General features: G+C 41.2%; 1 protein-coding gene across 12 annotated transcripts in view; it reads left to right on the top strand.

The window, feature by feature from the left end:
- MET (MET proto-oncogene, receptor tyrosine kinase) overlaps positions 1-25,544 on the top strand; it is a 137,871-nt gene that overhangs the window by 55,524 nt on the left and 56,803 nt on the right. For 8 of the 12 annotated variants that reach the window (XM_054819031.1, XM_054819002.1, XM_054819011.1 and 5 more), the window contains one exon: positions 10,174-11,837. The exons of 1 other annotated variant lie outside the window; for it this stretch is intronic. In XM_054819031.1, the coding sequence (XP_054675006.1) occupies positions 10,638-11,837 (1,200 nt within the window). In that variant the 5' untranslated portion in view covers positions 10,174-10,637. Of the gene's footprint in view, positions 1-10,173; positions 11,838-23,710; positions 23,717-25,544 lie in introns of those variants that run through there. 3 more of the 12 variants (XM_054819065.1, XM_054819040.1, XM_054819069.1) reach the window with 3 other exon arrangements.

Here is a 25,544-nt window from a genome sequence, read left to right as displayed (position 1 = left end):
ATCTTCATTAACAATATATAAGATTTTTAAAGATTTACTCTTCTGCACCTATCATCCCTGTTAAGTTATTCCTCCTACATCTCAGTATTTACCTTGTATCATCTATTGCTCATTTTAAATGAGGTAATATTGAGATTATGTCTTGTCAACAGATCTTCTGCCTTTCAGGCTGTTTTAAGCACCCCGTTTTCTAGTCCTTAGTCAGCTCAACTATCACAGGAATCAATGAGAATATTGTTTGCATAAAGACTGCAGAGCCAAGTCTTGGAAAAGGTGGTGGCTTCACAGAAAAGGAATATAACTTATCCTGACAAACCTTAGGTCTGAAACCAGGCTTTTGTGTGAAAATCCAGATGTGTAAGAATTTAGATCTCTCCCATCATCAGCCCAAACAGCTGTATCTTGTTCAAATTTAAATTGCTCAAGTGAGTAATTATTAATCACACGAGTAGTCCATTTTTGTTTGAACATGATACACATGGTGCTAATAAGCAATAGAATATAATTTGAATATTTTAAGTAGGAGCAGGGATGTAAAAGGAAATATTCTTGTTAAATGACAGTGACTTTGCTCAGTGCCTGAAGTACTGAATTCACTGCTATCAACTACTTAACAAAACCTCATGCTCAGAAGCAGTTGTAATATAAAGTCCTAAATTAAAAATGTACATTAACTGACATTTCCGATTTTACCACTGCCATTTTATTTTCCTTTTGGATAAGCAGACCAAGCTTAAAATTATGGGTAAGATCCAGCGAGGCTACTTTGGCATCTAAAATGGGGTTTAGAGTGAGATTAGGGCATAAGTCCAAGAAAGGGATCCAGAAAGCTAACGCTTGCTGGCCACAAAGCTCTCAGGTGCTTAGATTAACCGGTGCCTGCTCTTCGTGCTGAGTAGGCCCCGGATCTCACCTGAGCTCCAGCTCCTCAGGAGAAGGAATCACGCGGAGCAGTAAGAGGCCCTCGGTCCTGGCTGGGTTACAGCTCCCAGCTAAGCTCTCTGCAGTCCCCAGACAGGATGGAGCCGGGCACCGCAGATGGGTCCTGCTGCTGACAGGCAGCCTCCAGTCCCACGCTAAATCCCTGCTCTTCTTCCTGGCCCGCTCGGCTCCGAAGCGTGAGGACTGCTTTGCCTAGGAGGATTCACATCCACGCCTTCCACTGTCTGCATCTTCCCACCGGGACAGGAGGAGGAGAGCGAGGAACGGCCATCGGGATGGGATGCTGGATCTCTCACGGCAGAAGGGCAGGAGAATGCAGGCAGGGGCTGCCTGCGCCCGGGTGAGGGCAGGTGGCAGAACAGGGCAGAGCCAAGCCCTAGTCCCAGTTTTAGACCATTGGCCAACCCATTCATGCAGGGATGAAGAGCACGGTTGTAAATCCACTCTTTTATGGCAGGCGCCGTCCTACAGCTCAGCCTTGCTGTGCTGCGCCTGTTGTAATTTGGAGGTGTTTTGTAAGAATGAGCTAATTTATCCTCATATCACCTCTATGAGAAAGGTAAATGCTCTCTGAAGTTTGGAAACAGCCTCTTTGCTTATCTCACAAACTCCTTGAGTCTGGCTCCAGATTTCCAAAGGAGACACTCTGGGATCTGAACAAATCCAAAACCTGGTACCAGACCCTGTATAAACAAGAACCTCTGAGAGCAGCGGTTGCACATTTAAGCTCCCCAGGTCTCCCAAAAATGAGGGGAGAGGAAAGGCTGAAAGAAAGTAAATGAACCAGCTGAAAAATCCATTAAAAAAAAAAAAAGACACCTCATTAGCATGAGAAAACTCTGACTGCTCAGCCATCCCTGAACACCTTCTTTAAACTATTGAGCTTTTCAGCATCTTCTGAAGGTCAGCACAATATTTCAGAATAAAAGCTCTGGCTGACAGATCCTCGCTGAGGGAGATCTGCCAAAAAACAGGAGCCGAGGCTGCTCCAGATCAGCCACTCTAGTGACTGCAGCTGTGACACTGTTGCCTCTGGTGAGAGCCGGGATGTCAGATAGGCTGGTCCTAGGCCATTTCGGGATTTATGGACACCAATACCGTAAAGTCCTTGGAAGCAGATCATGAATCACAGGTTCACAGCAAGGCAGCAGTCATGCCAATGAGCCATCATTAACTCAGTTTCTAAACTGAGTGAAAGTAGGGCATCAGTTAAAGTGCATTGCAATAACATAAACTTGCGGTGACAAAAGCGAGGTCAGCATTAAAAAGAAAAGGTCATAACCTCCTAACCAAACACAGATGGGAAATGAACACTATCCTTGACATTGCTCCTGTTTGATTATCAAAAAGCTGCTATGAAGCTAAGTAGACCATCAGGTTATTAACTTTGGTACCAGATAAAGGATGTGTTCTGCTAAGCTAAGGCATAAATATAGACTTCATTGCTTTCACTAGCCAGTTTACAAACACAGCCAATTCAGTTTTCTCTGTAGCCATTCTGAGGGGCTGCACCACATTTTTTCATGGGGCAAAGACCACTGAGTTAGTTTTGCATAGAGACAGTTTGTGTTTGGCAGGGTTAGTTAGATACGTCACACGGTCGTGGTTATACTGCTTGTGGAGCCAGCCAGGGCATGGAAGGAGTGCAGTCTGTTTTCTAGCACTAAATATAATATGTGTGGACAAATCACAGTATCAGCCCGACGGACTGTGCCAGGCCAGACCGGTTCAGCAGCCTGACAAAGCTCCTAGATGCAAGGAGCAGGCTTGGAGGCAACCTAAAGGCCTCTGTGCAGTGCCGGCACAGGTCCACAAGCAGAGCTGTTTCCCGGTTTCTCCTTTGCCTGGATAAGGCAGCCCCCAGCAGCCTCACTTCAGCCCTTGGGCGAGCTCTCCGAATCTGGGGGCCCAGCGCACTCTTACAGATGTGCTGATCTCGCCGGGACCCTGTGTGAAGTTTGACCGTGACATCTCGGCTTGATGAGCTATATATCAAGCAAGACGTCAGCGACTTATTGGAAATCCTTGACCCTAGGTTTTGTCGCTAATTTGCCTTGTGGCTCTCGGAAACACATTGACTGAGGAGGGTGAAGTCATGGCACCCAGTGGCATGCTTTATGTGCGCCCGCAGAGCAGAAAAGCTGCTGCCTGACACCATCCTGGCAGCTCTTTCAGAGAAAAGAACAGAGCCAGCACAATTTCTTTTGCTTGGTATCCTAGGTATTTGTACCACACCTTGGAGGAATTCAGGGACTTGTTGGGTTGCTGTTATCATTATACTTATTATATTTACTATGACATCAAAAGGAAACTGAATAATTTGCTGTGCATGTAGATCCTTTGGTACAGTTTTCATATAATATACTTTATCATCACTATCTGTTGATGTACAGAACTTTTTTTTTTTTTTTTTTAAAGAGATTAATGTTTGGCTATGAAGAATTATTGTCTCAGGGAGTCCTAAGAACCATTAGCACCAAATGACAATTAAACTGCAGGAAATGCCCTGCATCAAGATCATTCATAATTGCTGTTAGAACATTTAGACCAAATCTGTATGCTGTCTTGGTTACTCATGGCTATCTGCCTTTTAATCTTTTTCATTTTATAACCCATGCCATTCCTTTAATTATCACAGTATGGGAGGCTGTTAGCTTTGCAAGACAGGAAAGGCTTCCAAAATCTGCTCTGCATTTCAATACAAGAATTCAGGTAGATAGATTTTATAACCAGCATAACAGATTTTATACAGCATAAAATAGAAAATCTAAGTAAGTGCTGAGAGTAGTTAAGGGAATCAAGCTAAAACTGTGCTTGCAGCCAGGTTTGCCAACTTGGCTCTTTACAAAAGGAGGAACTACATTCCAAGGAAATTACACTGTCCCTGTTCTGTACAGACAACCACAAAATGCTCAGACTCATGCAAAAAGTTGATCAACAGGATCGACTCAGAAATACAAGAAAACTGCTTTCTCCTACAGTAAGGTGTTTTTATGCACACCAAAAAGGACGTGCATCTTTACCTGAGCTTGCGTGACTTCCTCGGTGAACCAGTGCACATGTCTGCATTTACCTCAACTGGCTGGAGTCAATAAAGGTCTTTGCTTTGCATACGCAGTGGAAATACATTAAGGAATTAATTGGTCTGTCCAAATACATGAAAAATTGGGAAGGAAACCGATATATCTCCATATTCACTCACCTGAAACAGAAGGCCAGCGTTACCCTGTGTCATGACACGTACAATAACAAGCACACACAGCTCCTTTTCTACTTGGACTGAAGATTTGGTCTGAATAAGACGTTCACATGTCAGTTTTCAGGCTGAATTATTTGCTGCAGATACTGAGTTTAAGTCTGTGCTAGAACTGGATTTATTTTACTGCCAATGTAGTGGTAAAGAGCCACAATAACAACACAGGTATTTTCTTACCGAAGCTCCGCAATCTCGCTGACTTGCATTTCAGATGAATGGAGTAGATCAATAGTGTCGTGTTGTTCAAAGTTTACTTTCTGTTTTCCTGCTATCACCAAGCAATATAATTTTTAAAAAATCCTTCCATCCCTATGCATCCAGATGTGGAAAGCTGTCCTCCTGTATTTAAAGATCCAAATCCATCTGGAAATAGAAGCATGAACAAACAACGAAGGACCTACCTTATTGTGGGTATTTCCTCCCTGTTTTTCAATTATTCTTTGTATATTTTGAACTTCTCTAGTTCCTATTCTTTGTGGAGTTGATTCCTCAGCTCTTAGAATGAGTACCACTTCCTCACATGAGAAATTTCCCTGAATCTCAACAAATGCTGTATACCACCTTTTAAATTAGTCTTTCTGAGCAATGTATAGCTCTTGATCTTCTCCACTCATTCGTAATATATCAGTGAGTGTTTGCTGCAGTTTGTTACAAAACAACCTGTAGTGCCATTGTAGCCCATCGCAACAAAAAATGATTAAATAAATCCAGTTGTGCTACAGACCCAAGACATGAGTTGGCTTTAAGACGTTAAGATATGAAGCAAGTTTCAAAGAAAACACTCTACACTATATTGCACTGCAGGACAGCTACAAAAAATAATGCTAAATGAGTGTAAGAATAACATTTTCTCCACTGCAAAGGATAGAATAGTGTTCTTGTGTTTTAATGCCTGTTAAAAATAAACCTGGCAGACAATGAAAATGCTTCTACTGATAGCTGCTGTGAATTGCAATGGTATATTGGACCCAGTAATGGACCATGTGCATTAAAGAGTATATTTTATGTAGGGAGAATTTAGTTGTTTTTTTTTTTTTTAAATTTGAATATTGTAAGAAAGGCTAACAGATCAGTTCAACATGCTAATGAAAGCAATTTCTTCTGACGCACACAACTGCACTGGGTATGTAGAGGATTTAATTAATGGTAGATCCTCCAGCAACTGCCTGGGTTGTGCCCTGCCCAGCAATTCTTCACCATCAGCCGTCTGTGTGCACACACACCTCTTGGAGTACCATAGAAACCTCCCAGCTCTATTATGAATGAATTTATGACCTAAATCACTTGTACCAAGTCCTGTGACTCTATGCACTGGGAAAATCATCAGGTTAGTGTATATATCACTCTGCAGAAAAGTTATGTTCCCATCCTAGTTGGGATGAATAATCTAAACTAGAGTTAAAACAGCGCTGAAGACAAGGGAACATGGATTGTAACTCACATTAGTCATTTGAATTCAACTCAGGGATCATTTGTGTGTTTGTTGCTGACTTTCTCTCTCTAATTTTCTTGTTCTGTTATTTTAACTCAAGGTAGCTAATTCAGGTTAGCAATTCTGATTTAAGAACATAATTTAATCTGTGGACGTAGAAAATAAGTTAACCTCAGTGTTTTACATATAACCAATCTTGTCTACAGATGCAATTGGTTAATTGAAGAGTCTGATGAAGACACGTCCACTGTGGGCTTAGTCTGTTGAAGCCGATGCCAGTGCTGTGACAGATTTGCAACAACAGATGAAAGTTGGATGGATGGAGCTGTTACCATCTCCCCCTCTCATTTGCCCTCTCCTGTTAAATGATGCTGCTGTCTCCATGGCAGGGCGTCTCATCCACAGGGAATCAGGTCCTGAACCGGCACAGATTTCGGTCCAGGATAGCAAAGCAAACTGAGCTCTCAGGAGCAGTAATCACTATGGTTATCCTATATAAATTTGCTGCCACCGGTTTGTCAGTGCCCAAAGTAACAAGATGTACTATCCCACTGGAAAAAAAGTTAAAACTATACTATCAAATATTTCTTTACAAGAGGGGGAAAGGCTACCATTTGCTGACAATAGAGTTCTTGAAGTATGAATTAACATGCCTCTGCTGTTACCTAACCTGAAATGACCTAGCTGAGGACTAAATGTCTTCTTGTACAAACATGCTCTACGTGGGATACGCAGGACCCTTTTCTGTAATAAAGCAAGGACAAATGAGATGCACCAAACAACCTACAAAACGTTTTCGTGTCAGTGTGTTGTCTTAGCTTGTGCAGATCCATGGAGTGCTTTGTGATCAGAGCTAAATGGGACCCGAGTTGTTGAAATGAGGGCTAGGAAAACAAGCATGACTCTGTTTTCTGGCTTCCTTGCATATGACAGCTTGAGCATTATTCCACAATAAGGCCAGGCCTGACTTGTCAGTACGGTGGCAAACAGTGTGAAGAAGAGACATGATGTTCAATGTTTACAAATTATCACCCAGGCCATAATTAGGGAGAATGAAACTTGTAGGAAAAAGATTGCCATTGGAAAGCCGTTAATGGTACACAAACACTCAAGACCAAGCCTGGTGGGAAGCATCAGCCATAGCACTTGAGGTTGCCAAGCACGCTAATATGACACATCATTACTAGCCTCTTGCAACGGTTGACCAAAATCCATTTTCTCATCAGTTAAACAAGCTAGCATCTGCTGAGGGATGGAAAAATGAGCACATCATGACACAGGCTTTGAAAATATCTCTTACAAAAGGAATAATCCATCCACAGCTATTGCTTGCTGATAGTTATCACAGGCCAAAGCTTACAAGTCTTCTGTAGACACATGAAAGACACACTGACACACAAGTCACGGGAAGGTCACAAAAGAATGAACAGCATCCATCATTCAAACCAAGTACAGAAACAAAGGGATTACTTGTTTTCCTTTTGCAAGTGATAGACAGCAGCTAGTTCTTTGACCTGTACTCAGAAAGTGTATCTATAGCCTAAGTATTTTGGTTCTAATTCAGCAAAACTCTTCAAGTGCTTAAGTTCAACTGAAATTACATTTAAGTATGTGCCGAGGAGAACTGGGACTATTGGACCTTTGAAGAGAGGTGGGACTGAATTTTTATTCCTCTAAAGTTTTCCTGCTTCTTCAGGACGTATTCAGGTATGTTTGCAGTGACCTGGTCTGGAGGTTACAAAAAAGTAGCTCTGTGCTGCAGGCTGCAGCAGTGGAATAAAGACAGACCCTGGGTCAAATGCAGATAAAAAGAGGCACCGAATGTCTCGGGAGTCTTGCTGAGGAACAGCAGAGTTTATATGATGTGAGGACTGTGAGAAAACAAATGCCTAAAAGAAGGAGTTGCACACCGTACTCTTCACATAACACCTATGTCCTCCCTAAGCTATAAATGTCTCGCAGTAGAGCACGTGCCTTCTGATTTCAGGCACCTTGAGGAAAGATTGACAGTGTGCTGGAGATGTGCATTGTGGGGAACCATCTTCCCTAGAGCTGCCCATAAATCTGAGCCTGAACTTCCCATAGGTGGGAATCAGCAGATTTCTGTCTGGAAGGATGCTTAAAACGCCTCGAAAGCATGCAAAGGAAGGCACAAGGACAGAGCTCAAATAGGACAGCAAAGATGACTTGGTTTTCATTTATTGCTCATATGTTCCTTCCTGTAGGGGTGAAATACAGTACCTGTTATTCCTGGCATCCTTTGCATTGTACTGAATCCCGCCCTTGCTCTTGCTGTTAAGCTTTTTGGTTCTGATCTCAGTTGCTAAAGGAGTCTAAGGAGGAATTTTCTGTCTCCAGAGCACAGATTCAAACGAGCACTGTTTAACCAGCCGGGTGTAGGCAGAGTAGCCTATCTGAGGATACTGGCATCACATCCCAAGATGTGGTTTGAGGGAAAGAATAAATCAGACAGTATTTATAGCTCTAAATCCCTCTCCATTGCACACTGGTATTTACTGTTGGACAGCTAGTGATTCTCTTTTTCAGACACTGGAAGAATGGGGAGGACTGCAAACTGAAGACTGAGGGGCATACTGGGTGGGAAACCTATTTGGGAATGTATTATAACAAGAGCGTAGCACAAAATATACTGCAACAAAGTGGATGCCTGTCAAGTAACCTTGCGTCTTTTTTCCTATATTGGTGGTCAATCAGGCTCAGCCTCATCTAACTATTGTCCCACCTATTGTTTTCTCTCTCCAGTGCAGTGCCACCTCCATTATTTGGGTTTAAACTCGTTGCAGTAAACAATATACTTGCCTCTGCGTTGTGTCAGAAATAGAGCACTTTTGGAATTTTCTGCTTAATCTAGTATTTGTCAGAACACGTCGACTCGTCAGAAGTGAATCTGCAGGAATGTATCAGTTTTAGCAGTTTCTTGGGTGGAAGCGCTGGCTGGAAGGAGGCAGGCAGGCGCACCAGGCTCCCGCTCCTCCCATTGCCGGGACCTTTGCTCCGTGCTGGCGCGGCAGGGACGTGCACACGGTTGTTCTTGGATGGGGTGTGACATCTGGGTGTTTCACACAAACTTCGAAAGCTCTTGGTTTCATCCCAGCACAGAGCAGGAAAAATTCTGTAATAGCAAGAAGTCTCAGAGGATGAGAAAACTGTTTCCTACCCTATACAATATAGAAGTTGGCACTCTGTGTACTGGGGCTTTTTTCTAATTATAGCAATATCCCTGTTTTTTTTTCTTTTCTTTCTCTTTTAAACTTAAATACATGATTGATTTCTTTCTAGGATTCTGTTATCACTAATTAATATCAGAAAATGTTGTTGATTTGAAGGAAGATCTTAATTTCTCAGTACCAGAAGCATGACTTGTTCTTACCAGCTAATACTTGCAAATAGCCTATGTTTCTGATTTTTATCCCCAGCTCTCGATCATGATTCTTATCAGATAGCAGGGAGGAAGAACAATTCTTTGTTTCCAAAACCTATTATTTTGTGTAATTAATGAGGTAAGCCACAGAAAGAGTTCAGCGGACTCTGAAATAAAATGTCACAAGGAATGCAGGAGAGTATTGATGGATTGTTTTAACCAATCTAGTGAAAACACTGAATTTATACACAGCTGAAACAGCTCTGGTCTACAGTAATCTTTTCATTTTGCTTAAAGTCCTAAAAAAAAAGTCAGTACAGATTCCTATTATTAGTTTGTAGGTTTCAAGGTTGCCTATTTTAAATCCTTTCAGTGGTCATAAGCATTTCTTGATTAGCAACAATTGCTTAACTATAGCCAAACTATAAGTATTTTCCCAAAGTAAGTGATCATGTTGCTGTTAGAATGCGTAATTGTTTGCTCCATGAAGAAGCTAAATTTGGCTTAACAACTGTGTCATGACATTAACAGAAAATGTCTGGTGTGACAGGGCATAGCGTGGACACTGCACCGAAACGCTCATAACCACAGTTCATTTAATTGATCTTCTGAGGGGGGTGAAATATCACACTAGTCATCTGCCTTTGGTTTTTCAAGCCACATCAAACAATTGTGTGGAGAAGTGAAAAAAAAAAAAAAAAGAAAAGTGCTAGGTTGTTTGGTTTCGTCAGTTAATGGCTGTAGGTCACTTGATACCCCTTTGTTTGCAATACAGTGATACGCCTGTATCTTGTAAAGGTTCACCAGAGTGACTTACTGCTGTGGTACAAGGCCTAAAATAAAACTTGCACATGCCAGGCACCACATGATGCGTAAAATATTCTAACAATATATTACAAAACCTTGTCAACACTAGGGAAAATTACTATTCCAAGAAGTAGAGTTGGCTGAAAAAAAAACACATTCTTTTTCCAAATCGGGCCCTTATGAAAGACAGTGATTTGGGGAGCTGGAGGGAGAGAGAGGGTTCTTCCTTTGATCTGGTGGAGAAAAGTCTCTTCCTTGGTTAATCAAAAATGTCATCAGAATAAAAGAGAAGCCCACTTCCAGCTCAGATCTTCACATTACTTCATGTCTTTCTCGTTTCTCATTTTTGAGCAGCTGTGCTAAGAACCAACTCGGCCCCTTGAGGAACTTGCCAAATATATCCACACGCTGATGTGCTACAACTGCTTTGTGTGCTGTTGTGTCCTGACCGTCCGGAGCAGATTTGCTTTCAGCTACCTGCGCACCATCTCCTTCTACATCGTATCAGTCGGCTGGTTTAACGCCAAGGTGGAAGCAGTCATCTCTCTTCTGCTGCCATGCAACACAAAATTCATCATGAGAAAATCCTTCTGTGAATTGTTCTGAAAGCAGTGAAATGGGTACCCGTGAAGAACAGTATCTGGCACAAGACTGTTAATGACACTAAGCAAGATTGCGACACTTCTTAAACTGAAATAGCTCAGCTAATACATGCAGCCTAGAAATGGATTTCTGTTGACTAATAAACTTATGTTTTAGTATATTAACTATAACCACTCTCTCCTTTAAATATATTTTGACAGATTAAATCTCTGACAATGAAGCCTTTTACTGCATATCCTTCTGGGTTTATCATATTCCTGTTTGCCTTGCTGCAGAGGAGCCATGGACAATGCAGAGAAGCAGCTAAAAAATCAGAGATGAATTTGAGTGTAAAATACGATCTTCCTAACTTCATTGCGGAAACACCGATTCAGAATGTAGTTTTATACGAGCATCATGTTTATATTGGAGCAGTCAACAAGATTTATGTACTAAATGAAACTCTCCAGAACATTTCTGTGTACAAGACTGGGCCCATTTTGGAGAACCCTGACTGCGCGCCATGTGAAGACTGCAAAGATAAAGCCAATTTATCTAACAGCGTATGGAAGGATAATGTCAACATGGCACTGCTCTTAGAAACTTACTATGATGATCAGCTCATCAGCTGTGGTAGCGTGTCCGGAGGCGTCTGCCACCGTCACATCATTCACCCTGACAACCCTGGTGACATCGAAAGCGAGGTGCACTGCATGTATTCACCCCAGGTGGACGGAGAAGCAGATAATTGTCCTGACTGTGTTGTAAGCAGCTTAGGAACCAAAGTTCTGGTGACTGAAAAGGACAGGTTTGTCAACTTCTTTGTTGGAAATACTGTGACATCTACATTTCAGCCTCCTCATGTGCTGCATTCAATATCAGTTAGAAGGTTAAAAGAAACACAGGATGGTTTTGAATTTCTCACAGATCAGTCTTACATAGATATCCTCCCTCAGTTCCGCGACTCGTACCCCATTAGGTATGTCCATGCCTTTGAAAAGGATCACTTTGTCTATTTTCTGACTGTCCAGAGAGAATCTCTTGACTCCCAGGCTTTTCACACTAGAATTATCCGCTTCTGCACTTTAGACTCAGAGATGCGTTCTTACATGGAAATGCCTCTTGAGTGTATTTTTACCGAAAAGCGGAGGAAGAGGTCCATCCGAAAGGAGGTATTCAACATTTTGCAAGCTGCCTACGTAAGCAAGCCAGGTGCAGCTCTAGCCCACGAAATGGGCCTTGGGTTGAACGACGATATTCTCTACGGCATTTTTGCACAAAGCAAACCAGACTCTTCCGAGCCCACCAACCGATCTGCGGTCTGCGCCGTGTCCGTGCGAACCATCAATGAGTTCTTCAACAAGATTGTCGACAAGCAGAACATGAAATGTCTCCAGCACTTTTACGGGAAAGAGAGCAAATACTGCTTGAACAGGGTAAGAGACAATTAATTTCTTACGTTTTGGGACTCTCATTCTCTCTTTGCCTACTCCATTGCCAGGTAGCCGTCCCTCAGTGTCAGTTACAAAATGCAAGTCCCTGATCAGTTCAGATTATTTAGCATTGCTGATGATTCATCTCTGTAAGGATTAGTTCCTGTAAATTGACTGTTAAAATCATGGGGTCCTTATGGTGTTAAAAAGTATTAGTGGAACTGGAAAAAAAAAAAAATCCCTCTTTTTTTTTAATTTATAAGTAATTGTTTTTCTTTGTTCTTGAGAGACTGTGATGCAGATAAATGGAACATTTAGGTAGTTATTTCTTTCAATATCTTAAAAAAGTATTCATTAACATTCATATCCATGTGCACTGAGGAGTCCCTGAAAATATCACTCATATTTTAAACTGTGTTAATGCTGATTCACTGCCCTCTTTAGAAAAAAATGAAAGAGCTGATTTGGAACATGCCATGAAGAGCCAGATTGTAATACCATTACTCATGCTCGATACATAAACGGTCCCACTGAAATCAGTTTTCTTAATGAAAGAAGTGCCTATTAAAAGTGTATCTGAATGAGGATACCGGCAGTCTTAGGTGGGAGGGTTGCCTCTCTGTACACCGTGTGTTCAGGTGCTTGCTGCTCTCCAGCCATCTGAAATACATGAGCGAAGGAAGCACAGAAGTTATTTCTTCCCTTCTGGCCAGTGTCTGTGCCAGTGTCAGCTCTTGTAAAGGAAATACAGAATCTGGGCATGGGGTTCTTTTAGCATTTATTTTATGAAACATGAACCATTAGAGCTTTGAATTGTACCTGCTTATGCAACAGGGCCTTAAATGTCCTCTCTGGGGAGCTTTCTTTTCTCAAATACAAGAAAACTGGAGCTCAGAAGTGGCACGCTGTCCTCTACCAGAGGGCAGGACCAGAGCCAGTTAGGATGGGGCTCTGCTCAGCCTCGCGAGCCAGGATGAGACCTGCGTTCAGGATGGAGCAACAGCTCAACCTGCATTTGGGGCTGGATGGGATCTATCATGTCCCATTGTTGGGATGGCTCCTGGTGAGAGTGGGAACCACAGGCTTTCATCACTCCTGTACCTTGAGAGTCCTCCTCAGCATGGCTGCCCAGCGCAGGGCATCAGGACGGGGTGGTGGCACATGCCCCGGTTGGAGCTGGGAGCTTCTTGCATGAAAGAGAAGGGCAGCTCTTCACTGCCGGGGGTGAGATGGGGGGGGGGGTCTGGGGAGAAGCATTCGTTACAGAGCTGCTGTGGCTTCTTCCCAGTAGCGGGAAGGTGCTCAGAGATGAGGTCCGACCCAGGCTGAGCATCATCACAACAGCCTCGGCAGTTGGGGGACAACTGCTTATCGCAGGCTCCAGGTGTTCAGCACAGATGTAGGCATTGCCAGCGGATGCTGATACAGCAACCACAACAGACGTAGCATTTTATTCCCTTTTTTTTGGGAGGAAAGCATTTTTCAGGAACTAAAAGGAAGTCAGCAAACATTCAGCACAGTAACTTATCTTTCTTCACTGTTATTGCTGTCCTAATTTTTCATTTCAGATCTTAATATCCTTTTTTTTTCATTTTTCAGTTCATTTTTAACAATGAACATTGTTCTTCTCTGAATGTACTTTTTTCCTTATTCCTGGGGCATTTTACTTGTGAATGACTGTCTTTAAAGCTCGTGGCCTTTAACTTATCTCATTCGGTTCTTGCCTATACACCTGTTTCATAAGGTAATCTTTTCATAGGAAAGTATACCATTAAAATATTGACAGAATAATTTGCCACTTTTCACATGCTGGGAAGTACTTTCCTGTTTCAAAAGCTTTTCCAGAGTCTGCTGCTGCTTTGCATATCAGAACTGAATGTCTTATACTGCAGACGGTTTATTATAGTTGCCCATTTTCAAGAAATGTCATCAGAACTGTGATTTCTGCTACATTAAATTGATAAAGGGAAAAATGTTTCTGTGATTTCTTGTGGTTCCTTTAAATGGCATAAAGGCAGTCCTGATTGTTTGCTTAACACTGAAATATCAAGACTGTCAAGCTTTGCCATTCCATTTCTTTCACTTTATTCCAGATGATTCATTAAGGCTCCAATGAAAAGTGTCCCGTCAGTTTTTTCAAGTTTCAATTGGCCAAAGAGATTGGCAAGAATTTGCCAGGCATCCTTTATGCACTTGTTTTTCTCAGGTGTGTAAAATAGACCTGCAAGGTTGTAAGGTAAAGGAAGGGAAGGAGCAGGCAGAAGAAGGAAAGCCCATTGTATCTTATGCTTGTGTCAGGAATGTCGACTCTGGTCTTCCTTGCTTTTTCTGGAGATAAAATAACTTAAAAAAAAAGAATCCCAAACCCCTCAACTCTTCTTACGCCCTTTTTTGTACATTATAAAAACGTACATGAGGGCATAACCCATTTTTTCCCCTTCGTAAGTCACCTTCAACTTAAAAGAAAGCTTTTATAAACTGTGAGAGTTTGTCACAGTTTATTTTGGCAAAATTCAAAACTTACTTTTTGTAATGTAGCCAAGATGATCTTTCTCTTTGATGTTGAAAGAATGAAACCACAGACCACTGATGCAAGTGAAAGGCACTGACCACTGTGAGATTAAGTCATAGGACAGTGAGAACAGTTCAGCAGTGAATATGGTATACCACTAACTTCAACGTTAAAAAGAAAAATGAGCCTTGAGCAGTGTTTGCAAGGGAGTGCTATCTGATAATTTACAGTTAGAGGCTGATTGATGAAGGCCATTTCATGTTATCAAAAAAAGTCCCACAAGACAATTGTACATAATTTTGTTGGACTTTGGCTAGTCCATCTTTTTAAGTGACTGTCCCTCAGGACTGTTTAGTCTGAGGCTGCTAAAGGTAGAATTAGACCAAAATAAACCAGAATAAAACATCCAAAACACTTCCTCAACCCATTTTTCTCAGATTTTAAACATTTAAAAAAAAATACTCCAACTCATCTTGATGTCGCTGACAAAATTTGTTAGATTTTAGCCTTTTTTCCTAAAGGAATGAAGTTTATGTGGTCATGCCATTGTATGCCTGTCTTTTTGTTAGTTGTCCTGGCAACCTCAACAATAAGAAATCTTAAAGATGTGAATCCAAGTGTGAATCCAGAGACAGATCCAATATACACTCAGGTTGTGAAAACTGATGATGTGTAAGGAGCCCCTTTGTAAACATCAGCAGGACTCACAGGGACCCAAGCAGGTATTGCTCACCCATGGGAAAAGTCTCCGTCAGAGCTTAGTTGGACAGCAAAGTCAACCAACCACAAGGTATAAATCCAGACACAACTGTGCTTCGCTTATTCCGGTGCTCATGGAAAAAATTTATAATATAAAACATTTCCAGTTGTGTTTAAGTGAAATACGTAATAAGCCAAAGCCTGAACTCACTGAAGTCAAGGTTAGGAAAAGTGAATTGGATGGCACATCTGATTGATTGATATCAGACGTACCTCAGTGGAGCTGTGACCACCTACCGTTTCCTAATAATTTCCTTCCGTGAAGAGCTGGCTGTCACTTCAATGACAGCAAGGAGGAAACAGAACTGGTTTTGAATTAAAAGAAAAATTTGGAGTCATAGTAAAGGGATTTTATTGCCCTAGTCAGGACAAGGGTATCTGAGAGGTAGCTGCTGTGGAGGGTTTTGAATCACTGTTCAGGAATCTCTTCACCCACAATGAAGAGAAAACTGGATGTAGGCTGTTAGCAGAGTTTATTTGGTCACAGTTAGTCACTATCAGCCCTGATGAGGTACTCCTCAAAGCAGAGGAGTACTTAGATGAGGAGACGTATGCTGCTTACTTCATTTGCAGACATGGCCCAGTAGTGTGCGCTTCTGTCATGGATTAAATGTGATTCTCCAAGTGAGGAAGATGGGTTGAGTTTACCTTGACAATCTCAACTCTACATTTCAGTTGTCATTAGTTAGATCATGATCTTACGGGCTTTGTTTAGCCTTTCTGCGTCTCTTATGTGCTAAATAATTGTGAGCTCAGTTCTATGATACCCAACTTCAATCACTTTTGACTTCCATGGAAAAACACCTCTTTAAAGTTCCTGTGGTTTTTTTCTTCTACAGATAGGTTCAGGTGAAAACCTAAAGTGCTCCATTCACCTTACAGCAAAAGAGAAAACAGAGACTGGCTTTAGCCACCATGTGCCCAACAAGTGTCCTAAAGCAAGACAAGCTGGTCGCCACTCCTGTCAAATGAAAGGCACAAACAGTTGGAAGAATGTGAAATGAAAACAGAACATCACCAAAACAAAAGATAAAGTGACAGTAAAATAAACACATGGTGATGCTTCTTTATTACTATTACACATATGATAGATGAGTAAAATTGGGTTATGCTTATATTGTAATGGAAGAAAATAATTGCTGCCTTCTATCAGGAAACCGCAAAGGCACTTATTGATCTGTCATCCTAAGGGTATGTCTAGGAATATTTAATAAAATAAACAGAGACAAATAACTCTTTTGAGGCCCTGTAGCCGTAATATCCCACACCATTTGGCTTAAAATTTTTTGGCAGGTTTAAAAATAACACCACGTCTCTCTGATTAGGAAGGGGTGATGTGGCTTATTTAGATAATCTCACAGCATGGAGGAAATGGTTTTTATATTGCAAGTAGAATGTGCCTGAATATTTTCCCTAAAAGTCAGGCACCAGAATCCATCAAATTGGTTCAGTCATTTATTCCTCTGGAAATGCTATATCAAATGGCATACAGCACTCTGCCTGGCACAAAGCCTGCTCCCATCCGTACAGATTTTGTGCGAGCTTCTCTGTAGGTTCTGCCATCTCAGAAGAATAAACGAAGAAGGACCGGGTGATGGACAATGTGCACTGACACTCTTTAAAACAGGTTTAGACCGTGGCAGTAAGGTGACAGGCTGCATCCACGTTCCTGTTCTGCGCTCACTGCCTGTCTGTTCCCCCGAGGGTCCCCGTTGTGCCCTGTACAATACAGTGCAAGGCGGGGTGTGCTCACCACTCAGCTCCCCGCCACCATTAGAGGTACACGGCCATCTACCCACTTGGCCATGCAAGACCTGACCGGAGCAAATAGCGTGGCCTAAGGGATTGCAGGAAGAGTCTGAACTCCAGTTAAGCTGCATATGGGGGAGGTGTGGGTCTGGGTACGCGTACAGATATGGGTATAAGTGTGTAGGGGGTATGGTGTGAGCGTAGGTATGGGTATGGGTATGGGTAGGGTTATCTCAGGCTGGGTCAGATTCAGCAGAGGTGTAACTATAGAGGTAAGGGCTGTTCTGTCCCTGGGACTGGCCAGGTGGACACCATCACAAGGGACTCACCAAGAAAAAGGCAAGGCAAGGAAAAAGGCAGGTCAGGGAGTTTCTTTGGCAAGTACCGCTCTGCCCTGGGTGGTAGGTATCTTTGCAGACTCTTCCAAGCCCTGGGAACTATGGGGCCTGGGGGCTGACCTGTTAGTCCCTGAGTGCTGCCGAAACTGCAGAGTTTCCTTCTCCTGATCTCCTATTAGAGGCCTGTCTCTGCCTCCCAGTGCTGCTGCTTGGTGTTTTATCATCTTCTCGATGAAAGCTGGATTTCTCTGTGAAAAAGTGGTATCCGTTAAAGTACCATTTTCTGCAAAGGGCACTGCTTTATCAGCCAGAGTTACTAATAATGTTCCATTTCCAGACTTTTTAATCAAATTCTTCCACTGAAGGCAGGGTTCCCTATTGGTTATTAGTGTGGAAGAGTGACTCTGCTGCTTTTCTCTGGAATTGCACAGAAATCATTTCAGGCAGAAAGTAAATTTTATTTTATTTTCTAACATGGGTATCTAGATTCTCTGGTCACGTGGTTTTTATGTCTCAGAGTTTCAGAAGACCCTTAAATAACACTAAAGACTAGAACTGAACACGGAATAATTTTCTTATCCTATGTAACTGTGCAAATTTGAAAACCTTTACAGCCCTACAAGAAGAGATGTCTAAAATGTAGACTAACAGGTATGCAGCACTGAGGACAAGCACGAGAGATGTGTAATATTCAGATCTAAGTCTCTTTTCCTGGGTTCAGACCAAATTCAAGGCTCCTTTGCCCCAGATTAAGTGGCTGTCTAGCCTGCTGATGGCTCTTCTGCAATGGCACCGTGTCAGCCCCTTCTGAAAGAGCTGCTTGGATTTCTTTATAAACAATTCCATGTTCCAGAGAAAGAGAAGCTGATTCTGTAGTGCACTGCATGCAGATCTAAGTCCTGGATTCATCCCACCTGGCTTTGATAGGTAGTTGAGACATCTAAGCAAGCAATGAATTTTCCTCAGGTTCTGCTGCCAAACGATGGAGAGACACATAAATCCTGACAAAGCAGACATCTGCCTTTCAGCTCACTCAGCACCAACCTTACCTCAGCAGTTTCTCTACTTACTCTACTTGATCTGAGTCAGGACCACATATTGCCATCATTATTGCTCACTAAAGCAACAGTATGTAATTATTACCCAGGAGAGTGTTGTGTTACTCGAACTTTCTAGGTGGCATGTGGGTTTCTGATCTCAGACAGCTTTTGCATCAGAGTGGAATTACTCCTTATTTCCAAACATACAAGTAAAACCAGAGTCAAATCCCACAGAAAATAAAAAAAACCCCAAACCTGCTAAGGAAGAGGATCGCCGGCGTAAGTGGTTCAGAAAGCAAGTGTAGGTCACAAAGAAATATTACTTGCACTGTCTATGGAGTGGGTGAAAACAATGAAATGTTAGAGGAGGACTGGTCTTGGGGGAAGTGATAATGAGAGCTTCATTTTCGTAAGGCAGATGTTACCCTGCTTTTATACACAGCCTGTGGAAATTAGGGCAAATTGCATGATTTTCTCCTACTTTCTGGACTCCTTTCTATCCCACACATCTCTTGCACCACTGTTTTGGCTAGACGTGCAGTTGTTGTGCAATGTTATCTTGGAATAAGAGTCTCCACACTCAGCATTATCTTAGGATAACTGGTCTACTTGGAATTCACAGCTTTTCTATTTCATAACAGCTTCCGTGTAAATAAGGACTTCTATGAAAAATGCACCTGATGCAAAACTGCTTTTATCAACGCAACATCTCTGATGCATTATTTTATTTCTTCAAAATGTGTAATTAGTCAACACCTCTCCTTTGATAATCTGTACACTGAGTTAAATGTTAAATTAATATAAGGGAAATCAGCAAAATACAAAGATCACTTAGGTCCATTTTATCTGCTGAATCAATAGGATTTACTTAGTGCTAAGGCACTAACTAGATTATGAGAACTAATGCAGCACTGTTCAATGACAAAAGCAAATAACTCTTTGAATGATCTTGACAATAGAACATGTAATCATCTTAATTTGTATTAACTAATTACATTTAACATGGATGTCTTTTTACCTATTACCTTAAGTGGAGCATCAGTACGGTAACTTCCTTCCCCCTCATTTTAGCAGTGAAGTAGATCAAAGCAACAAGTATTAAGAGTTAGTGGGATGATAGTATATAAAATTTTACATCAATGGAGTTCTTTAATAAAATTCCCTTTCTCTAGGGGTCATAAAAATTGTGTAATCTTTCCATTGACTTCAGTGAATTCTAGATCAAGTCCTTGAAGTTGAAAGTGTAGCTTAAAGGTAATTAATCCTTCAGTAATTCTCTCTAAATGGTTCCTTATTTTGCAACAAGTACTATTTTGAAGAGTTGGTTTCCTGTGTAACTCGGACCATCTCCAGGCAGTAGTAACACATAGTAGTGGCCATTGTGTAGTTAGGATTGCTTGATTGTTTCTCTCTTAAAAGACTGTTTCCAGTTCCTTGCTTTTTCTTCAAGTCTCCTACTTCACAGCTGAGATTTGAAAAGTTTATTCTCAGAAAGAGAACATACTTCTGTATTTTATAAAAAAAAAATCTTTGACCTGCTTTCAAACACATGAGGAATATTGGGAAGAGGAGGAAGGAGGAAGAGGGAAACAGTTCTTTGTTTAAAACAAAAAGAGGAAAAAACTCTTTTACCTTTTAGAGTAAAGCTTCAGTGCCTCAGCAGAAGTTCTTAGAAACAGGAGAACCCAGTTCCCTGCCCCAGGCGTGGTTGGTTCTCCGTGAATGCTGGACTGAATTCACAGCACTTACACCCTCAAGGTGTCTTTCACTGGTCAAGAAGAAACCAGGAGCGCGGTAGATCTGCTTCTATGGGAATTGTTTAGCACATAAATTTGTGTCCACTGGCAAAATCAAGCTGTTCATTTATTATTCTTTTTACCCTTCCTTAGAATTACAAGAAGTCCTTGGTAACAGTGTCTGGTGCTACTGTGCAGAAATCTGTTTTACAAAGCACATCATAGCATTTTGAGTACACTGTTTTCAAATACTATTCTCTTGTGATGTGACTTCTGAGTGATTTCTGTTCCACTTCCCAAGAACTTGGAGTTCTTGGGAAGAACAAGTTAGTTGTTTGACAAAATAGGGCTTGAAGAAGAAAGAGAAATTCAGCATGCCTACTACCTGCCACGTTAACATGGAAATTATCTGTCTTTCTGTGCTGTGAGAGCAGCAGGTGGGGTACGTACTGCGTATCCGCAGCAGACTGTTCTAGTCTAGCTTCTGTGTAGTCTCTATGGCAAATAATAGCTGACTCATCCATTTAGGATACCTCTTTCTGAGGACCTACTGACACTATCAGTGTGAATATGTGCAATAGTTCAATCCAAAAGACCCAATCTCTTAATTGATAATATTTGATAAGGGAAGTGAAACAGGAGGATATGAATGCAATGTAATCTTGGTGCCAATAAGGAACACTACTCACGTGCGTTTGACCTGCTATTGAACAGTACCTATGACTAGTACTGGTGTATGGCCATCCCTGTTTAGTCTCCCACAGTTGCTTCTCTTGGAAATGCAGCAGCAAGTTTTGGGAACTCAGACTGCAGTTATGCTGACTCAGCGAGGAGTCTCGCTGTGGACTTGCAGTTGATCCTGTTGGCAAAAGCCAACACGCTACATCCAAAGAATTTCTGTTTCTCACGTTCCTCAATTCTGGCTGGCTGGCTTCTCTTCTGCCTGTTGTACAGCGCTGGAGTTTGTTCACAAGAGATTCTTTTCTGGTCAGTTTTACTTCCAAAAAATAAATGTGTCCATATTTTTTCCATGTAGCATCACTGAATGTGCTCATAACCGTAAAGAATTCAGACACCCTGTGACAGTTATGTATAGTGAGAACAATAAGTGTGACTATGACTTTTTAGAATTGCTAGTAGTAAAATTTTGTCCATTTCACAAACTTTCTGTCCTGCAAATTGCAGAGGAAAAAAATATTCCTTTGTGATATCAGAGTAGAAAGTTTTTTATATATTTCTCCTCTTCCCCACTACTCTTTATTCACTATGACCAGCTACGGCATGAAACCATGTGGGATGGGAGAAGGGAGGTAGTCCCTTTGCCAAGGGAACTGACAGAAGAAGGCATGAAGGGAACAGAGTCTGTTTGTCCTGGTAATTTTTCTCCTCTCCCCATTTTGTCAGAGAGCTGTAAGTACAAGGATCTTAGTAGTCAGCTCTAACTGAGTCTAAACGGACCGGTATGTTTCAGCTGGGAAGATTTATGAGGTTTATGAAATTTAAGGAGCAATTCCTTTCAAAGATAACAATGATAGGCCAAATTTATAATGTCCCTTACTTTTATTTACATGGGACTGGGAAACAGACAATACAGGTTCTAACTCCAGACCTCTAACTGACCTCCAGCACAATGCTGATCAAGTCACTCATCCTCCTCAGGCAATATCCTGGTTTCACTGAGTTATTTGGGCCCGTAGTTCACTTGTATTTCACATGGAGAGAAGCAGTGATCAAATGCACCTCTCACCTGAAGAGAAGTACTGCAAACTACCCAGAAAATTGAAATCTATTGCAGAACAGCAAAACTGTGTTGGCTAAAAATACACAAGAAAATTTAGAGAGGAAAATCTGACAAGGTTCTTCTGTGTTCCTCACAGTTACTCTTCCTGATCAGAATCTGCTGTACACGTAAGTTCTTCACCATTATGTGCTTGATTGCCATAGGACACGCTCCTGAAAACTCTAGTATTATTATTAATCTTAATTCACTGATCTCCACAACAGAAGAGATAGGCAACTCATACACCCTCTCCATTTTTAATCAGCTTCGGAATCAATTTGTTATGTAGAGTCATCTATTCATTCACTCTACAGCAGTTCCTTTGAAAAAGGATTTTTGCCATTTGCAGATATCAGGCTCCAGCTCATTCAGCAATAACTCATTTCCCCCTGTTCCATGTTATGCCATAGAAATGCTCGAAGGAGGAACGTTGTTGGCACGTGTGGGTGCCAGCTTCTCTTGAGGGAAGCTCTTGGGATCCATAGCAGAAAACAAAAGTTGATACTTAGGAATTTGATTCCTGACAGCCAACAAATTAAAAATCATGTAAACAAACCAGTGGGAAATGAGTCTCCTGCCTATTCCCACTTTTACTTGAGTTCTCCTTCGTAACTGTAATATTTTACAATTGACATTAGGAAATTTTACCTAGTTACTTTCAAACCATTTCTCCAATTTGTCAAATTAAATTTTAATTTTAACGATGTCCTCCAAATTGCTCGCAAGACAGTATGAGAGGTTCTGCAGTGATTAAGTCATTAATTTCTAGTTTATTCAAGACATTAAACATAATATCGAGACATTACACGTAATATCACTTTCTAATTGAGCACTGCACTTAACTAAGAAGAACAGGTTTTGGCCAGCTCTAGAAGGATGAGCCTGGAGGAGTGTTTCTCCAAACTGCAGTTGCTGCAAATAATAGAAAAGTCTTTTGTTAAAATTTTGGGGTTTTTCTCCCTGAGTCTAGCTATTCAAACTAGAGACTAGACTCTATGATCAGTTCTGACACTAACTGGGTATTTTTTTAAAATTTTCATTAGTGGCCTTAAGATTTCCTCCCTACTTTGTACTTTTGGCTTCAGATGTGCAACTCTGTCCGACATATTTTTATACTCACTGAATATGATACATAAATCATCAGTTAACTGCCAAACAGTGACAGCTCCTGATAGCCCAGCTCGACGATGTCTAGAGACTTTTTTGGCACATTCGTCTTCTGTGGACCAAATCCAGGGTAAATTCCGAAACACCACAACTTCCCCTATGAACAAATAAGATAGCGTTGGTTATCTCCTACCCTTCTGGACAGGGTGGAAAGGCAGGGCTTGCCGATACCTCATTGCATTCCAGTGGCACACCTACACCAGCTTCACAAAGCCCTCACTGTGAATCACAGACGCAATTGGCACCTCTCATCCTACAAGAGAAGCAATGTAGCCCAACCCAAGCACTTACCCGCTCTCTAATCGTCCATTTCAATAGTTGTGTGATTTGTCACTGGAACTTGGCATAATATCCAGAGTGCATCATCCGACATCAGTTATTTTTCCACACTGACAGCCAAATGGATACTTCTGTGTATACTGAAAGAGAGGGAGGGACGGAGGGAGGGATTCAGGCTTCAAAGAGTTAATTTAAAGCAGCTTCTTTGCCGAAGTTTTCCATGTTATCAATCTTCCTTTAGTTTTCTAAGTGGCCTTTTAATCTCTGCATTTCTACTCAAAGATCAAAGCCTTCCTATTTCTTAAATAGCTAACCTTACATTATGGTTAATCCATGAAGCACCAGGTTTTGAGAGAGCCATATGTGGAACAGTCTGCAGGTTCTTGGGCAGATACCCAAAATTACGACATCTCTGAGGAAGGCTGAGCTGACTTTGTGGCTGAACTGACTTCAGGGAAGCTAGGAAAGGTGTTGGGGCAAGCAGGAAAAATCTAGCCACTTGGTAAAAAGTGCTTGAACAGGGTTTCGTGAGGTGTGTCAGGATGTTCAAATTGTGTGAAGATGACTACATAGGAGGAAGTACTTTTTTTAAGGTTAGCACAGAACATCTCTCCCTAAAGTTGTTTGCTCATGGCAAAAAGGAGTGACAGCAAAGAGGAGAGATCCCAAGGTGGGGGAGGGTAAATTCAGAAATCTGCCTTATTTCAAAAAGCATGAAAACTGTACATCTTTCTGCACTTGAACTATTCATACTCATCGTATGAGTAATCTTTGTTTCAGAAATACTTTTAGACTGGATAGGATATGAGTGCAAAAGAATAAAGCTTTTAGCTTGTTTGGTGGCCAAAGCAAAGAAAAGCTAAATTTGTCCCCTGTAGATCAGTCAAAAATATTTAAAGAGTATTCAATGAATGTTCAGTGTGCCTGGTGCAAAGTATTGGTTCAGTTCCTGCTGAGCAAAACACACCAAACTTTGACAGTTAATACCAAAACTAATACAGCAAACACTTCAGCATGAGGATAACCAAACTCTTAAGTCACTGCAGTACCAGATCTAATCTGGAAACCTTCTTTCTGTATCATTAGGCAGTGCACAGAGATTTCAGTTGTTCTTGTTTGGTCTTACACAGGTTTTTACCTAAATGATACAGTAAAATGACGGTGCATCCGGAGTAAAGCTGGCACCACAGCTGACTGCAACTCCCAGGGTCATAGAAAAGTTCACCCACCAGTGCTGTTGCTGTGCACAGTTCAGAAGTGTTGCAATTCAACAGCAAAGAACTGAGCTATTAGGTTGAACATTTCATTAATAGCATTTTTAATGCCTTGTTTTTTCTCCAGAATTCACCAGAGCTAAGCCAGCAAGAAATTCTTGATTCATTGCTCGCTTTCTTATAGTACTTTGATTATAGGTAGTAGAAGGAAAACCATCTGAAGCAAGAAAATAAAATTTCACTCCTACTTGTTCTTTTAAGGGAATGATCCAGATCTATTGAATTTAGTGGAAAGACTCTGACTGTCTTTGAAAGGTTTAATTCTAGCTTTAAAAAAAGAAAAATTAAAACATGTTTGTAACAACAACAAATCAATAAAAAAACCTAGGAAAAATTTATTTCAACAGAGGGAACCGCCATAAGATCCTTTATAATCTCCCTACATTATATTCATAAAGTGTGTCACAGTGGGAACATGCTAGATGAGTTGCAAATTTAAACTGGCTAGAGATCCTTTAGGCGGTTCCTGGTCATTATCTGTACGAACCCACCAAAACAGATGATGTAGTATCAATAGTAATGGAATTATCAGTTAACAGATTACTATTGAATTGTCAGGACTGCAGGTTATATTCTTCTCTGGAGATAACTTAAAGTGTATTGTTCAAGAATTTTTCCAATGAAAATTAAAACCATGTAATCTCTATTCCCAGACTGAAAGAGAAAATCCTGCAAATGCAGCAACCATTACAGTACACTCAAGACACACAGAGATTGGACAAAACAGTGCATGAGCCACAGATGATCAATACAATAGTCTAAGTAATTATAAAAAGCTGGCTTCCCCATAGTTTCATTTAAATTTACAATCAGAAACATATTTTCCCTGGCTTATCTCCCTTTCTCCATCTTTTTGTCCCCTTTTCTATCTTATCACTGAAACAGGTATTGAAAAGAATAGAAAGAGAAGAATACTGGAAATTGTTATTTTAATGCAAAAAAAGGTTAAAAAAATTGCAACATTTTTAGACAATCATTTTCTAGGAATCACTGTTTGAGAAGCAGGTGTGTCACTGGGCAGGCTCTGCAGTCAAGGAATTCTGAGACCCTTGGAGGAGCAACATTACGGAAGTCAC

The sequence above is a fragment of the Grus americana genome, chromosome 1 (assembly GCF_028858705.1).
Source record: "Grus americana isolate bGruAme1 chromosome 1, bGruAme1.mat, whole genome shotgun sequence".
NCBI lineage: Eukaryota > Metazoa > Chordata > Aves > Gruiformes > Gruidae > Grus > Grus americana.
The sequence above is the reverse complement of the archived record's forward strand: the minus strand, read 5'-3'. Positions and strand labels throughout refer to the sequence as shown.